The sequence below is a fragment of the Salvelinus fontinalis genome, unplaced genomic scaffold, assembly GCF_029448725.1.
Source record: "Salvelinus fontinalis isolate EN_2023a unplaced genomic scaffold, ASM2944872v1 scaffold_1760, whole genome shotgun sequence".
NCBI lineage: Eukaryota > Metazoa > Chordata > Actinopteri > Salmoniformes > Salmonidae > Salvelinus > Salvelinus fontinalis.
The window spans coordinates 10,001-28,842 of record NW_026601969.1 but is presented as its reverse complement, the minus strand read 5'-3'; the positions used below and the strand labels follow the sequence as shown (position 1 = coordinate 28,842).

The window sequence follows — 18,842 nt, the reverse complement described above, 5'->3', positions numbered from 1 at the left end:
GAATCCTTCTTAAATTCAGGCTGGAACACAACAACATGTGGAAAACGTCAAGGCGTGGGAATACTTTAAGGTACTGTAAATTAAATTAAAATGAATATTATTCATCAAATGTACAGACTGACTCCCAGAGGGGCAGATTTAAGGCTCTAATAGCTCCTAGTATAAAGACACTCATTGGAGTTATAATGCTTATGCGAGGTCTCTTCACCAAATAATAATAACTGTGTATCCCCTCAGGAGTACATGACAATTAACTGGAGATGACGCCAGTCTAATTCAGTTCCCTTACGGCTCCTAGGATTAACAGTCCAGCTGCACATAGGGTCCAATACAAAAACTATAAGACTGTCCAATGGGGGCCGTGGAAAGGGCGACTGCTTGAGAAAAACAGGTGGGCAGGAAAGAAAGACAGAGAGAGACAGAGAGAGAGAGAGAGAGATGGAGGGAGAAAGGAGCGATAATGAGGTCGAGACAAAGAGAGAGGGATGAGGGAAACAGAGAGAGGAAAATGTGGGTAATGAAGGAGTGAAAGAAAAGAGTGAAAGAGAGTGGGTGAGTTAAGGTGAACTACATGGGGTTCTGTCACGTCCACACAGTGGCCAGTATCAATACAGAGACAGGTGAACTACACGGGGTTCTGTCACGTCAACACAGTGGCCAGTATCAATACAGAGACAGGTGAACTACAGGGGGTTCTGTCACGTCCACACAGTGGCCAGTATCAATACAGAGACAGGTGAACTACACGGGGTTCTGTCACGTCCACACAGTGGCCAGTATCAATACAGAGACAGGTGAACTACAGGGGGTTCTGTCACGTCCACACAGTGGCCAGTATCAATACAGAGACAGGTGAACTATACGGGGTTCTGTCACGTCCACACAGTGGCCAGTATCAATACAGAGACAGGTGAACTACACGGGGTTCTGTCACGTCCACACAGTGGCCAGTATCAATACAGAGACAGGTGAACTACACGGGGTTCTGTCACGTCCACACAGTGGCCAGTATCAATACAGAGACAGGTGAACTATACGGGTTCTGTCACGTCCACACAGTGGCCAGTATCAATACAGAGACAGGTGAACTACACGGGGTTCTGTCACGTCCACACAGTGGCCAGTATCAATACAGAGACAGGTGAACTACATGGGGTTCTGTCACGTCCACACAGTGGCCAGTATCAATACAGAGACAGGTGAACTACACGGGGGTCTGTCACGTCCACACAGTGGCCAGTATCAATACAGAGACAGGTGAACTACACAGGGTTCTGTCACGTCCACACAGTGGCCAGTATCAATACAGAGACAGGTGAACTACACGGGGTTCTGTCACGTCCACACAGTGGCCAGTATCAATACAGAGACAGGTGAACTACACGGGGTTCTGTCACGTCCACACAGTGGCCAGTATCAATACAGAGACAGGTGAACTACACGGGGTTCTGTCACGTCCACACAGTGGCCAGTATCAATACAGAGAGAGTCTTTCCATGATTTGGGCCTTTCTTCTTTAGGCAGATAACACAGCAAAACAGAACCTTCTGGAAATTATCCAAATACATTCTCCCTCCCCCTCTCACCTCTCTCTCCATCTTCCCTAAATCCTTCCCTCATGACCCAAATACATTCTCCTTCCCCCTCTCACCTCTCTCTCCATCTCCCCTAAATCCCTCCCTCATGACCCAAATACATTCTCCTTCCCCCTCTCACCTCTCTCTCCATCTCCCCTAAATCCCTCCCTCATGACCCAAATACATTCTCCTTCCTCCTCTCACCTCTCTCTCCATCTCCCCTAAATCCCTCCCTCATGACCCAAATACATTCTCCTTCCCCCTCTCACCTCTCTCTCCATCTCCCCTAAATCCCTCCCTCATGACCCAAATACATTCTCCTTCCCCCTCTCGCCTCTCTCTCCATCTCCCCTAAATCCCTCCCTCATGACCCAAATACATTCTCCTTCCCCCTCTCACCTCTCTCTCCATCTCCCCTAAATCCCTCCCTCATGACCCAAATACATTCTCCCTCCCCCTCTCACCTCTCTCTCCATCTCCCCTAAATCCCTCCCTCATGACCCAAATACATTCTCCTTCCCCCTCTCACCTCTCTCTCCATCTCCCCTAAATCCCCCCTCATGACCCAAATACATTCTCCCTCCCCCTCTCACCTCTCTCTCCATCTCCCCTAAATCCCTCCCTCATGACCCAAATACATTCTCCTTCCCCCTCTCACCTCTCTCTCCATCTCCCCTAAATCCCTCTTTTTTCTCTTCCTAGGTGTTTTATTCTCTTGCTTCACCCCCTCACTATTTTTCTCCCCTCTCTCTCTCTCCTTGTTCTCTTCTATTTTTCTCTCTGATACCTCTCCCTCTCTCGCTCTCTTTTGCTTTCTTGCTCTCTCTCTCCCCCTCTCTTGCTCTCTCTCTCATTTCTCTCCATGTCCCTGCAAGCTAACACAGAGCCTCCTGCCTAGCTCCTCAAACCGTAAGCTTAGCTATCTTCTCATTATGGCGATGGGGGAAACATGCAAGGCAGTCACATTGCTCATAGAAGGCAGTCATTAGCTGGGATACTACGCTAATGATGCTATGCTCATTCTCCCTTTAGCCTACTCGTAGTAGAAAAAGTATATGAAACTGCACAGTGGGTGGAAGCTTGTTGATTGCTTGTGTCATTATCACCTGCGCTGCAATACTGTTGAAGTAGTATGAACTGAGTCCTGTTGAGGTAGTATGAACTATATAGTACTGTACAGTACTGTTGAAGTACTATGAGCTGTATAGTAATGTGGAGTACTGTTGAGGTAGTATGAACTGTATAGTACTGTGGAGTACTGCTGAAGTAGTATGAACTGTATAGTACTGTGGAGTACTGTTGCGGTAGTACGAACTATATAGTACTGTTGAGGTAGTATGAACTATATAGTACTGTGGCGTACTGTTGCGGTAGTACGAACTATATAGTACTGTTGAGGTAGTATGAACCGTATAGTACTGTATAGTACTGTGGAGTACTGTTGAGGTAGTATGAACTGTATAGTACTGTGGAGTACTGTTGAAGTAGTATGAACTGTATAGTACTGTGGAGTACTGCTGAAGTAGTATGAACTGTATAGTACTGTGGAGGTAGTATGAACCGTATAGTACTGTATAGTACTGTGGAGTACTGTTGAGGTAGTATGAACTGTATAGTACTGTGGAGTACTGTTGAGGTAATATGAACTGTATAGTACTGTGGAGTACTGTTGAGGTAGTATGAACCATATAGTACTGTATAGTACTGTGGAGTACTGTTGAGGTAGTATGAACTGTATAGTACTGTGGAGTACTGTTGAGGTAATATGAACTGTATAGTACTGTGGAGTACTGTTGAGGTAATATGAACTGTATAGAAGTGTATACTACTGTAGAGTACTGTCGAGGTAGTATGAACCGTATAGTACTGTATAGTACTGTTGAGGTAGTATGAACTGTATAGTACTGTGGAGTACTGTTGAGGTAGTATGAACTGTATAGTACTGTGGAGTACTGTTGAGGTAATATGAACTGTATTGTACTGTGGAGTACTGTTGAGGTAATATGAACTGTATAGAAGTGTTTACTACTGTAGAGTACTGTCGCGGTAGTATGAACCGTATAGTACTGTATAGTACTGTGGAGTACTGTTGAGGTAGTATGAACTGTATAGTACTGTGGGGTCCTGTTGCTGCAGTATAAACTGAACATTGCGGTAGTTTGATCATTTACTCATTTTCAGCTAAGATACTGTAAAAGAAGACACCGTTTCAAAGTCCTTCAGTCTTTCTCATTAGCGTTGTTAGCGAACACTGTTACTACCTTTCCTCAGCACTGTCAGCAGAGCCCATTAGCCATTTTATCCATTAGCATCTCCACCATTAGCAAAGGCTCATTATCAGGACTGCAATCATTAACTCAGGTCATTACTCAATCTATCTATATTAGCCAGCTACTTGCAACAGGAGTCTTTAAGCGTTTTAGGTAAGATTGGTGCGGTGAACACACATGTTTAATTTGATAAAATCATATTTATTTATCCAGGAAGTCCCATTGAGGTCAAGAGACCTCTTTTACAAGGCAGACCAGACAGAGGTCAGTGTAACGGTTTAGTTGAACAATGTTTGGTGTAACAGAGTAATATATACTGTATCTTCAGTGTAACAAAAACATTCTGTGGTCCATGTGAGAATCAAACCCACAACCTTGGTTTCAGAAGCACCACACTAACATGCTGACCACACCACTCGCATTGCAAAATACATTTAAACATACATGTCATTCAATTATTGCACCCACACGGCTCGCGCCCGCCAACGAGTGTCTACATTGCCAAGTGCTAAAATAGAAGTCAGTTCTATTTGTGACACTGAACGCGGTGCAAGTCCTGCCTCTTCCATATACTCATTGGTTTATAGAAGCAGATACCCACGTGCCATCTCCTCATTGGTTATAGCCACATGGGTGATTGAAAGATGAACTGAGTTCGGTCAGTTGTCATGGTTACGATGAAAGTTAGATTCCAATTGCCAAATAAAGTCCAAAAAAGAAAAAGGCTGGAAGGAGGAGAGATGACTAGAAACGATTCGGTGACTGTTTTATGTGTGAATGAATTGTCGGAATAGAGGACCTTGTGCATTTCAGGTAAAATAAAAACTCAACGTTTATATCTCAGGACAAATTAGCTAGAAACAGCAAGCTACCTAAATCGGACAAATTAGCTAGCAACTGCAAGCTAACTAGCTAAATTGCCATAAATGTTTAATACTTTTCGACCTGTTAATATAATTGGTTCAGAGTTTGATTTGATATTTCAACCTGCGTGTCGTGATGAAAAAAAATCTATATGCGCATGACGGCGCAAGACGGCACACGCGCGCGGCCGGTTTGGTTACGGTGTAACCATCTGAGCCAAAGGGAAAACGACATGACTGATGGATTAGATAGATATACCTTGATGGTCTAACATTCCACGGAGGGCCCAACGTCTGTGGGTTTTAACTCCTCCCTCGTACTTGATTGATGAATTAAGGTCACTACTTAGTAAGGAACTCCCCTCACCTGGTTGTCTAGGTCTTCATTGAAAGGAAATAACAAAAACCCTCAGTCACTAGGCCCTCCGCGGAATGAGTTTGACACCCTTGGGCTAACTTATTGCACTGGGTATGTTCTCAAACTACATCAACCTTGCTCTTGAGTGACAAAAACAGCTCAAACACTTCTTATTGTTTTCAGATGTATTGTAAGTGTCTGTCAATGATTAATTACAAGCTATAGGATGACTGAGTGGCTTCTGTCACCAAGTAAACATTGATGGATCGGTCTTACCGTGTGTGTGTGTGTGTGTGTGTGTGTGTGTGTGTGTGTGTGTGTGTGTGTGTGTGTGTGTGTGTGTGTACGCTTGCATCTGTGTGTGCACACGCGGCTACATGGGGATCTGTGCAGGTGATTGAAAGACCGCTCGTGCCTGTCAGTGCAATACAATTCCACTCCGATGCGGTCTGCAGAGATTGGGAGAACAATGCACATTGCAACGCATACGGAGGACACTCTGATCCAACTCTGATGGGAGTAATTGTTTGGCATTGAGATTTTTGTGTGATTTATTTGACTTGTCCATTCAGACAACAGAAATGTATATTCTGATTGCCCCCCCCCCCCCCCCCCCCCCAAAAAAAAGTCACTAGTCGCGAACAAGCGTTAATGTCAAGCCCTGGTGTCCTTACTGTCTTCATGCCCACAATGGACTGCTCCACCTTGGTGACGTAGGTGACGTGGTCTTCATTGGATCGCAGCTCTCTCTGTTGGATCCTCTCATAGATGCCCACCACCATGTCTCTGGGGATGTCTGCTCCATCATCCACACCTAGACACACACACACACAAACACACACAACACACACACACACACCATGTTCTAGAAACAGTGGCAATGTTTGAGAGGCCCAAAGACATGCATGCAATCCCAAATACACAGACATCCACAAAGAGCCACAATGACAGAAGCCTGTAAACTATATTAAGCTACTGTAAACTACAGTAAACTATTGTAAGCTACTGTAAACTACAGTACGCTACTGTAAACTACTGTAAGTTACTGTACACTACTGTAAACTATTGTAAACTACTGTAAGCTATTGTAAACTATTGTAAGCTACTGTAAACTACTGTAAACTACTGTAAACTATTGTAAACTACTGTAAGCTACTGTAAACAACTAAACTACTGTAAGCTACAGCACCAGCACATACATGTACATGCATGTAGAAACAGCCCAGGCCATGACGCATTCAGTAGTCTTTCTATGGTGTGTGTATGTGTGGGTGTGTGTACATGCGTGATTTTAAGTCTGTGCGTGTTTATTGTTTGTATGTGTGTATTCACCTCAGTGGAGCTTTGAGATAAGAGAGTTTAATGGTGAATGCTCTGTGTTCTGTGGTGGAAGAGTCATGCTGTGTGTACACTGACCCACTCCTCCTGTTCCAAGGCCAGGGAATGTGTCAGAGCCACAGGGAGCCCCCTCCCTCCCCCCCACACACACACCACGATGGGCACAGCACACCAAACACACACACACTACGCTGGGCACAGCGCACCAAACACACACACACACACTCAATCCCTATCACAGAGCACAACCAAGCACACACACTCAGTCCCGATCACAGAGCACGGTCAAACACACACACTCATATCTCAGTCATGATCACAGAGCACAAACAAACACACTCATTCAAAGCACACCATCAAACACACACATACAGCGCCTCAACATTAACTCTCAACACGCACGCACGCACGCACGCACGCACGCACACACACACACACACACAACCCCACACACAAACGCACGCATGGACACACACCACACAACCCCACACACACATACATTCTATTAAAATAATGACAGAAGCAAATGTTAAATTAGTTAATTGCAAAAAACCCTCCTCTTGATGTTGTCTCCAGCCTCTAGGTCATCAGGCTGCTGATTATCACACACACCTGTCACCATCGTCTCGCGCACCTGCGCCTCATGACACTCACCTGGACTCCATCACCTCCTTGATTGTCTTCCCTATATCTGTCACTCCCCTTGGTTCTTACCTCAGGTGTTATTGACTCTGTTTTCATGTCGGTGTGTTGTTTGTGTTTCGTGGTTTTTGTTTCGTTTATTTATTAAAACACTCACTCCCCTGAACTTGCTTCCCGACTCAGTGCACTCGTTACAGATGTTATGAAATATCCTGCGCCTGGGGGGAACATATCAACTGGGGACTGGGGGGGGAACATATCAACTGGGGACTGGGGAGAACATATCAACTGGGGACTGGGGGGGGGGGACATATCAACTGGGGACTGGGGGGGGAACATATGAACTGGGGACTGGGGGGGGAACATATCAACTGGGGACTGGGGGGGAACATATGAACTGGGGACTGGGGGGGGAACATATCAACTGGGGACTGGGGGGAGAATATATGAACTGGGGACTGGGGGGGAACACATCAACTGCGGACTGGGGGGGAACATATCAACTGTGGACTGGGGGGACATATCAACTGGGGACTGGGGGGGGAACATATCAACTGGGGACTGGGGGGGGACATATCAACTGGGGACTGGGGGGAACATATCAACTGGGGACTGGGGGGGAACATATCAACTGGGGACTGGGGGGAACATATCAACTGGGGACTGGGGGGAACATATCAACTGGGGACTGGGGGGGGGGGGGCATATCAACTGGGGACCGGGGGGACATATAAACTGGGGACTGGGGGGGGGGGCATATCAACTAGGGACATGGGGGGGAACATATCAACTGGGGACTGGGGGGAACATATCAACTGGGGACTGGGGGGAACATATCAACTGGGGACTGGGGGTAACATATCAACTGGGGACTGGGGGGAACATATCAACTGGGGACTGGGGGGGGGAGGCATATCAACTGGGGACTGGGGGGACATATAAACTGGGGACTGGGGGGGGACATATCAACTGGGGACTGGGGGGAACATATCAACTGGGGACTGGGGGGAACATATCAACTGGGGACTGGGGGGAACATATCAACTGGGGACTGGGGGAACATATCAACTGGGGACTGGGGGGGAACATATCAACTGGGGACTGGGAGGGACGATATCAACTGGGGACTGGGGGGAACATATCAACTGGGGACTGGGGAGAACATATCAACTGGGGACTGGGGAGAACATATGAACTGGGGACTGGGGGGGGACATATCAACTGGGGACTGGGGGGGAACATATCAACTGGCGACTGGGGGGAACATATCAACTGGGGACTGGGGGGGAACATATCAACTGGGGACTGGGGGGGAACATATCAACTGGGGACTGGGGGGAACATATCAACTGGGGAAAGGGGGGAACATATCAACTAGGGACTGGGGGGAACATATCAACTGGGGACTGGGGGGGAACATATCAACTGGGGACTGGGGGGGAACATATCAACTGGGGACTGGGGGGGAACATATCAACTGGGGATTGGGGGGGAACATATCAACTGGGGATTGGGGGGGAACATATCAACTGGGGACTGGGGGGGAACATATCAACTGGGGACTGGGGGGAACATATCAACTGGGGACTGGGGGGAACATATCAACTGGGGACTGGGGGGGGGGGGGGGGCATATCAACTGGGGACCGGGGGGACATATAAACTGGGGACTGGGGGGGGGGGGGGGGGCATATCAACTAGGGACATGGGGGGGAACATATCAACTGGGGACTGGGGGGAACATATAAACTGGGGACTGGGGGGAACATATCAACTGGGGACTGGGGGGAACATATCAACTGGGGACTGGGGGGAACATATCAACTGGGGACTGGGGGGAACATATCAACTGGGGACTGGGGGGACATATCAACTGGGGACTGGGGGGAACATATCAACTGGGGACTGGGGGGAACATATCAACTGGGGACTGGGGAGAACATATCAACTGGGGACTGGGGGGAACATATTAACTGGGGACTGGGGGGAACATATCAACTGGGGACTGGGGGGAACATATCAACTGGGGACTGGGGGGAGCATATCAACTGGGGACTGGGGGGGGGGGGCATATCAACTGGGGACTGGGGGGAACATATTAACTGGGGACTGGGGGGAACATATCAACTGGAGACTGGGGGGAACATATCAACTGGGGACCGGGGGGGAACATATCAACTGGGGACTGGGGGGAACATATCAACTAGGGACTGGGGGGAACATATCAACTGGGGACTGGGGGGGGGACATATCAACTGGGGACTGGGGGGGACGATATCAACTGGGGACTGGGGGGAACATACTGTATCATTTGGACGTGTGGCTTCCCTCAAGATAGACCCCATTATAGCGAGGGTGGTTCATTGAGGAGCCAATGAGGCTGCTGGGTCGGGAATAATTTTGTCAAATGGAGACACTCGTCAGGGCAGTGACACAGATGCACATTTTGGATATGCTGAGGCATCACTCCACATTATGGAGTCAGCACAGTGGGAGGAAGATGAGCAGGGTGTGTGTGTGTGTGGGGGGGGGGTGTGTGTGTGTGAGAGATTGAGAGGGGAGAGAGCGAGAGCGAGAGAAAGAGAGAGAGAGAGAGAGAGTGAGAGGAGAGAGCGAGAGAGAGTACATCTGACTCAACAACAACCACATACTACAGCCATCCAGGACCAGCATGGCCCACCCATGTGTTAGGCTCATTGATCCAGGACCAGCATGGACCTCCCCTAGCTAGGCTCTTTGACCCAGGACCAGCATGGCCCACCCCTGTGCTAGAATCTTTGACCCAGGACCAGCATGGCCCACCCCTGTGCTAGAATCTTTGACCCAGGACCAGCATGGCCCACCCATGTGCTAGAATCTTTGACCCAGGACCAGCATGGCCCACCCATGTGTTAGGCTCATTGATCCAGGACCAGCATGGACCTCCCCTAGCTAGGCTCTCTGATCCAGGACCAGCATGGACCTCCCCTAGCTAGGCTCTTTGATCCAGGACCAGCATGGACCTCCCCTAGCTAGGCTCTCTGATCCAGGACCAGCATGGCCCACCCCTGTGTTAGGCTCTTTGATCCAGGACCAGCATGGCCCACCCCTGTTCTAGGCTCTCTGATCCAGGACCAGCATGGACCTCCCCTAGCTAGGCTCTTTGATCCAGGACCAGCATGGACCTCCCCTAGCTAGGCTCTCTGATCCAGGACCAGCATGGCCCACCCCTAGCTAGGCTCTCTGATCCAGGACCAGCATGGCCCACCCCTAGCTAGGCTCATTGATCCAGGACCAGCATGGCCAATGTGCTTGGCCCTTTGGTCCGTACTCCAAAGAGACTTCACTATAGTACAATTAGATACATTAACAGTAAGACATGTATACTGTATATGGAGACATTTCTAGAATACAATGTAAGTCATTAAACGAATTATATGTGCAACAGCGGTACTACTAGACACATCAAGGGTTATACTAATTATGTGAACACTGTCATATTTTGATACATCAAAAGTAAGACATTTATATATATATATGGAATGGTTTCTAGGATACAATACAAGTCATTATACTAATTCTATTTAGTGTCTATATATCAGGTTAGACATTGCAGAATGTTTTTGACATTTCTGGTCCAGTGTAATTGAGTAAGTGAGCACTCCTCTGTTCTTCATTAATTAACATCCGATTCAATCTCTTATCTGTGTTCTTCCCACTACTCAATTAGCTGAAAATATAGAGTGAGAGAGGAGGAAGGAGGAGGGAGGGAGACATGGGGGAGATTGGGAGAGATACAGTAAGAGAGAGAGGGCTGAAAGATAGAAAGAGAGAGAAAGGGAACGAGAAAGAGAGAGAGTCAGAGAGTGAGAGAGAGAGAGAGAATGAGAGAGAGGAAGAGAGAGAGCGAGAGAGAGAGAGGGAATGAGAGAGAGGAAGAGAAAGAGCGAGAGAATGAGAGTGGAGAGAGAGAGACAGAGAGAGACAGAGAGAGAGAGAGAGAGAGAGAAGAGAGAGAGAGAGAGCGAGAAAGAGAGAGAGAGAGAGAGAGAGAGAGAGAGAGAGAGAGAGAGAGAGAGAGAGAGAGAGAGAGAGAGAGAGAGAGAGAGTAGGAGAGAGGACACAAACAGAGGAAGAAGGCCAAGCATCGTGGCATATCCTAATTTGCATGAGACGCCCCGATTGATTTTCCAACTTCATTTAATTGTGAAGAGCCGTCCAGATGAATCCATTAAAGTTGTACCATATTGATCCCACAGTCCTGATGGATCTTTCCCTGGCAGAGGAAAACTATGATGCAGCTCTATATTACCAAAGACACAAGGTCTGCATCACAAATGGCATCCTATTCATTATATAGTGCACTACTTTTGACCAGGGCCCATAGGGAATAGGGTGCCCTGGGCCCTGGTCAAAGGTAGTGCATTATGTAGAGAACAGGGTGCCATTTGGGACGCAGCTGATTTGAATTAGAGTAAGCTAACTGTTAGGGACAATGGATTGGGACTTTAGCCGTCTTCTCTTGTTACACGGATATTACATCCACTACGGATATTTCAAACTCAGACAAATCATTGCGGCGACCTGATAGATTGAATATCCTGTCGCTGTGGATTCAAGATTTAGTGGCCTCTGAGAAAGGCTACACTATGTGGCTACACTTGGATATGGTGTTAGTAGTAACTAATTAACAACTAACCAACTAGTAATACATTAACTAGTAACTAACTAAGTAGTAACAAATGAACTAGTAACTAGTAACTAACTAACTAGTATAAAGTAAGTAGTAAATAACTATTACTTCCCCTGTTCCCCTCCCCTCCTCTACTCCCATCCTCCCCCTCCTTCTCATCTACCGCTCCAACACACTCTACTAAAAGAATGGCTCCTCCCCTCCTCTACTCCCATCCTCCCCTCCTTCTCATCTACCGCTCCAACACACTCTACTAAAAGAATGGCTCCTCTCCTCCTCTACTCCCATCCTCCCCCTCCTTCTCCTCTACCGCTCCAACACACTCTACTAAAAGAATGGCTCCTCTCCTCCTCTACTCCCATCCTCCCCCTCCTTCTCCTCTACCGCTCCAACACACTCTACTAAAAGAATGGCTCACCTCGGAGGTTGCGTATGAAGTCCTCCAGCATCATCTTGCGGTCAGGCTTGATGTTGGGTGAGTACATGTCTGTGTTGAGGAGGATGATAGCAAAGGCCAGGATGAAGATGGTGTCGGGGTTGTGGAACTGCTGCACCACGTCCGGGTTACACATGCAGTACCGCTGACTGGAGAGGGTGGGGGGCAGGGGGACAGGACACAGGACAGGGGGACAGGAGGGATGTGGGAGAGAGGGGGTAGTATTTGTAAAACCCATGAACCAGTCTTATTTCTTTTGCAACAAAAACCTCCCGACCAGGACGCATAAGACCCCACACCCCCCAGAGGATCTGGAAAGAGGAACATGACGCATGGTCAGAGAGATCCAACAATCTGTCATAGCAAAGACCTCCCTGCCTCTTCCTCAACATAAACCTACTAATTCCCCTGTTATATTACAATTATCTTATCACTTCCAACCAAAATATACAGATAAGATGAAGTCCCTACTCCCTAGAATATACAGATAAGACAAAGTCCCTACTCCCTAGAAGTTACCGATAAGATGAAGTCCCTACTCCCTAGAATATACAGATACGATGAAGTCCCTACTCCCTAGAATATACAGATACGATGAAGTCCCTACTCCCTAGAATATACAGATAAGACGAAGTCCCTACTCCCTAGAATATACAGATACGATGAAGTCCCTACTCCCTAGAAGTTACCGATAAGATGAAGTCCCTACTCCCTAGAATATACAGATACGATGACGTCGCTACTCCCTAGAATATACAGATAAGATGAAGTCCCTACTCCCTACAGATAAGATGAAGTACCTACTCCCTAGAAGATACAGATAAGATGAAGTCCCTACTCCCTAGAAGATACAGATAAGATGAAGTCCCTACTCCCTACAGATAAGATGAAGTACCTACTCCCTAGAATATACAGATAAGATGACGTCCCTACTCCCTAGAATATACAGATAAGATGAAGTCCCTACTCCCTACAGATAAGATGAAGTACCTACTCCCTAGAAGATACAGATAAGATGAAGTCCCTACTCCCTAGAAGATACAGATAAGATGAAGTCCCTACTCCCTAGAAGATACAGATAAGATGAAGTCCCTACTCCCTAGAATATACAGATAAGATGAAGTACCTACTCCCTAGAAGATACAGATAAGATGAAGTCCCTACTCCCTAGAAGATACAGATAAGATGAAGTCCCTACTCCCTAGAAGATACAGATAAGATGAAGTCCCTACTCCCTAGCCACCACAAAGAACCTGGCCAACCAATAGACAGAAGACAAACAGACAGAACGACAGTAGTCAAATCAATCAATAACATTTATTTTAAAAAGCCCTTTTTGCATCAGCAGTTGTCCCAAAGTGCTACATAACTAGTACCGTGGTGTATTTACACTGTGCGCCGTGGGTTAGACAGCAGACATATCCCTGCCCGGGCACCTCTGCAGTAAAGATGACACAGGGCTGATGGAGGTCCCAGAGAACACCCTGAGATCTGAGAGGAGGCACGGCAGGAGAGGGATATACAGCTGGCCTAGCAGCTCCACGCACCAAACAACCCTCGTCAATCTAACTGGCAGAGACACCTGAGTGTGTGGAGTGTGATTGTGTGTTTGACTAAGTGTGTATTTGATGACTAAGTGTGTGTGTGTGTTTGACTAAGTGTGTATTTGATGACTAAGTGTGCGTGTGTGTGTGGGTGCGTGTGTGCGTGCGTGCGTGCGTGCGTGCGTGTGTCTATGCTAGGACAGCCAGTCTATCTGCTTGGGGGCGTTGTGAGAGGATGAAACATAAGGGCCTGTCCATGTTTTAACAGAGAGCAGCCTATGTCCATAGAGTAAAGAGGTCGATCCTCTACAGTGAAAAGCAGAGCTCTCCAGACACTACCATTTACATGACATTATGGGAAAAAACGGGTTGAATCAATGTAGTTTCCACGTAATTTCAACCAGAAAAAAATTGACGTGAGATGACGTTGAATCAACAAAACTGATTGTATTTGCAAAATGTCCGCGTCTTTTTTTCACCCAACTTTTAACCTGAATCCAATGACAGGATGACATGTTTAGTTGATTTCATGTTTAATTCACTTTAGTTGACAACTCAATCAAATGTAAATCAAAACTAGAAGTTGAACTGAGGTCTGTGCCCAGTGGGGTGACTGCACTGCTAGCTACAGTGTGTCACGATGCATACATACTCTCCCAGTGATAATGGTGTACTGTATTCATCATAGGTGCATACCAAATTGAACACTATTCCCTACATAGGGGCCCTACTTTGAGGGCCCTGGTCAAAATTACTGCACTAAATAGGGAATAGGGTGCTATTCAGGACGCCCCCATATTGTCACACTATGCTCTCCTCTGCATTGGCAACCAATTCAAATCTTTTATGGAATACATTTTTTTTACTGTAGCATGGCGTGAGATTCCACAGGGGAGCTTCCTATGTTAATTAATCAATCTATTATTTCAATGTGTGTGTGTGTGTGTGTGTGTGTGTGTGACACCCCATAGGGCCTCTACTGGAGCGTAAAGTGTAATTCCATATTAATTCTGGTTCTGGTTTCCAGGTAGGCCGGCCTTCCTCCGGAGTCATGTGACCACTGAGCTGCATGATTGGAATCTACGTCTCAGTGGGCTAGGAATACACACAGGTAGTGGACTAGCTCTGTCGGGAATAGTGTTGCCATTTGGGACGCAGCCCGTGTCCTCAGTTTGGGGTTCATCCCCACTGATTCTGCATCATCTAATGGAGATTAGACTTTTTACCTGAAACATATCTTATCTTAAGCCACATACTCTATGGTTTGCAGTTGTACCATCAAAACTGGGGTTAGACTTTAAGGAAGGTTTTGCAGCCAATCAATAGCTTTAACTCTTCATCATAATAAAGTCTCAGTTCTATACATTTCTCTTTACTATTCTACCAGAAAGAGTGAAATAGCAGATAGCCCTAGAAAGAGAAACCCTATATTCCCTCCCCTTACTTATTTCAGTGAAGGGAATTGTGTGTGTGTGTGTGTGTGTGTGTGTGTGTGTGTGTGTGTGTGTGTGTGTGTGTGTGTGTGTGTGTGTGTGTGTGTGTGTGTGTGTGTGTGTGTGTGTGTGTGTGTGTGTGTGTGTGTGTGTGTGTGTGTGTGTGTGTGTGTGTGTGTGTGTGTGTGTGTCTCTGGCCTCAGAAACTGCCAGTGTTTGGTTCATTATTAGCTGACACACGCCAAGCTACGGAAGCTGCCAGGTGTTTATTTTCTCCTGTCTTGTGTTTGTTGACACATTCTCTCTCTCCCTTTCCTCCCTCTCACTCTCATTTCCCTGCCACCTGCCTTTCCTTCTGTGTTTACAGTCATCCTTTACCTCTTTCTCTATCCGTCTCTCTCTTTCATTCTTTAAGCCTCTCGCTATCCCCTCACTCTCTTTGAAGTCTTTCTCCCTCCCTCCGTCCCATCATCTTTCTCTCTGTCTCAGACTCTTGTCTCTCGTTCTCTATCCTTTTCTCCCCCCTATCTTTTTTCTATTCCTCACTCTCTCCATCTCTGTTTGGAGGAGCAGGGGAGGCAGGCGGAGACCAGAGATATGCTTATGCAACAGTGGATATTTATAACCCTCTCCTCCTTTCTTCCCTCCCTCGCTCTTTATTCCGCCCCTCTCTGTGGAGCACGCACTCTGCGCCAATCGTACGCAAAACAAATACTAGCCGTCAGTCTCCATGCCCGCTCACAACGACAACAACACTGTCGTTGGCAACGCACCGTGACAACTGTGACAGCTGGCCATATCGTAAATGGAGTGGGTATTCAAGGACACTGGTTAGCGCAGAGCACCGCAGCTGTGGCATAAATGGGATACCCGTTTAGACTCGTAAACCAGGAAGTTGTACTTATCCTGTCTGTTGAGATTGCCTGTTGTTTCAGAGCACCTAGCCAAGCGGAAGGCTGGGTCAACCATCTAAATGGAGGGAGGGTTGAAACTAGCCTGATTTAACCAGTCTGAATGCAGTGCAACACTGCTGTGTGCAAAATTCGGGCTGGATAACCAGGCTATGTAGAAAGTGGAAAGTTTGGATGGGATTTGGGTTGACTGGTGAAGTGAGACGTGAACTGAAAAAAACTCCTAGTGCTGTGTTTTAGGCTCAGACACACATGGACCTTAGTGCTATCGGCAATGTCCTGCCCACCCATGGACAACAACAGGGCAAAGACACTACAGGGCTGTTTCTCGCCTGATGTGGAGCTTAACTCACTTGAACGTTCCAGTCTTTTAGGCCTTCTAAACCTGAGACAAAGGTCTGTCTGTTTGTCCCAGTAGTGACCTCATCTAATCACAACTGACTGACATCATACTGGATGTGGATGACTTATCTGAATAGTTTTTAGGTGTCATCCTTAAACCAACAACCCTCCAGTATGAGTTTGGTTTATAGTGTAGTGTATTAAGATACCCATTACTCCATCAAGGCTACTCTTCCTGGGATTATTCACAAAGCAATATATATCACACACACACACACAAATGATTGATTAATTGATTGACTGACTAACTGATTGATTGGCTGACTGATGGACTGAGTAACTGATTGATTGGCTGACTGATGGACTGACAAACTGACTGAAAAATGGAGCTCACCTGAAGGCCTCGATCAGTCTCTCCACCTTCTGGGCCTCTCCCTGGACTCTGATGTGAGCCTGGAACTTCCTCAGAGCCTCGTCCAGCTCCATCCCTGAGAAATCCATCTCATCCACCACACAACTGCAGAAAGGAAAGACAAGGAGGGAGAGAGAGAGACAGAGTGAGAGAGAGAGAGAGAGAGAGAGAGAGATAGAGAGAGAGAGAGAGAGAGAGAGAGAGAGAGAACAGAGATGTTACTTCTACAGGAATCTGTAAACCCCAGTTTGAATTCACATCAGAGGCCACTTCCACTTCCCCTGCCCCTGCGGTCGTGGGGAGGTGAACCCAGAAATGACTCAGAACTATGGGGAACAACTTCCAGAACTTTCACTATGTCTACTTCAGGGTCAGTTTGACCCAGGTATTATCCATGCATGGGTGCAAGGACATCAGGGATGGGCCCATTTAGCCTCGGCTACACTGCTATTACCGCTCCCCCAGCACAGCGACACAAACCCTCGGAGCAGAAAATCCAGCCATTAATGGACGGGCTAGCTTAGTCAGAGGAAATTAAATCAGCTTAAATAAAAGAGATTCGTAAGCCCGTCAGAATAAATGCATGGGAATTAGTGATTTGTGTCAACAATGTCCGCCAAAGTGAGCGAAAAGGTGACTGGATTTGTTGAAAAGTTGGATGACTGGGTGTTGAGGGTGACATTTTCTCAGGTAGGATGAAAATGTTTCCTAGAGTGATGGAATCGAAGGATGATTATTTCGACATCTCATCTGATAACAGTCTAATTTGATTGTATTAGCATGAGTTCTATCAAGTTGGGAGAGACAATGTAAAACCATGTAATTGTAAGTCATCGTGACATTATCTTGATAACCTATTGCATGATAGTTTACAGTGCAATTGAGCTAGGACAATGACAGTGACTTCAGGGCATTACATTTGTTACAACTGAAGTTGTTGAGATATTGTAGATTTTGTTCTCAATTAACCCTGTGTGGTCTAGTGGTCTGTAGCAGAATATTGAATATCTTAGCGGGAACACACACACACACGCACACACACACAAACACACACATTTTGATGACCTCCCTTGATTAGCATATTTGTCAGGAGAAATTACACGCCACATGTTGTGAAGTGTTTACAAAGCATCAGGGGTTGCAGAACACCTCCACCGTCCAAACACACATATTGATTGGCTCCCAGCAAGACAGAACCAGGCTTGTTCTCTTCCACCTGATTAGGAGATGACAAGCAGAAAGTAGAGTTCACTTCTCTGCTATAAACAGGTTGTGGGGTAGACTGGTGTGAGTGTGAGTGTGTCTCTGTGTTTGTGTGTGTGTCTCTGTGTGTGTCTTTGAGTGCGTTTGTGTCCCTGTGTGTGTGTGTGTGTGTGTGTGTGTGTGTGTGTGTGTGTGTGTGTGTGTGTGTGTGTGTGTGTGTGTGTGTGTGTGTGTGTGTGTGTGTGTGTGTGTGTGTGTGTGTGTGTGTGTGTGTGTGTGTGTGTGTGTGTGTCAGACTACAGTCGATCCAAATAAGCTTGGGGAGGAGAAGCAATCTTTAGGGAACAAAATCTATAACGGTGATAGGGTTTAATTGGACTGAAGACATCTTAACTAGACGTATTTATAGTGTGTGAGGGCATTCAGCTTAAATGCTTTGGCTAATATCAATGCAGCGGTTGTGTTCCATCACTGGGGGGGAGGGGGGGGTGAAAGGGTGAAAGGGTGGAGGACACACATACACACTTTGAGGAAGACGTGTGAAAGCTCACATACAGACACTCACTCCTGCTCACACACACGCATGTACGCATGAAGAAGCACACATTCTCTCTCTCTCTGTTTCTCTCTCACACACACACACACACCTGCACACAGACACACCACACTACACACAGCCCCCGCCCCACACACACACCTATAACTCTCACACCACCAACACCCATGTTATCCCCATGACTGATTTTCACATTGAAACCTGATCCCCATTACTGGCCCTTGACTACATGAGAGAATGCCAAGAGTGTGCAAAGATGTCATCAAGGCAAAGGGAGGCTACTTTG

At 46.9% G+C, this 18,842-nt stretch overlaps 1 protein-coding gene across 1 annotated transcript in view; it reads right to left on the bottom strand.

The window, feature by feature from the left end:
- Positions 1 to 5,666: 5,666 nt before the first annotated feature.
- LOC129849934 (IQ motif and SEC7 domain-containing protein 3-like) overlaps positions 5,667 to 18,842 on the bottom strand; it is a gene marked incomplete at its 3' end in the record, with an annotated part of 18,564 nt that continues 5,388 nt past the window's right edge. Inside the window, exons 2-4 of the mRNA XM_055916603.1 lie at positions 16,780 to 16,902; positions 12,138 to 12,304; positions 5,667 to 5,882 (exon numbers count right to left, since the gene is read on the bottom strand). Coding sequence (XP_055772578.1) covers positions 5,667 to 5,882; positions 12,138 to 12,304; positions 16,780 to 16,902 — 506 coding nt within the window. The remainder of the gene's footprint in view (positions 5,883 to 12,137; positions 12,305 to 16,779; positions 16,903 to 18,842) is intronic.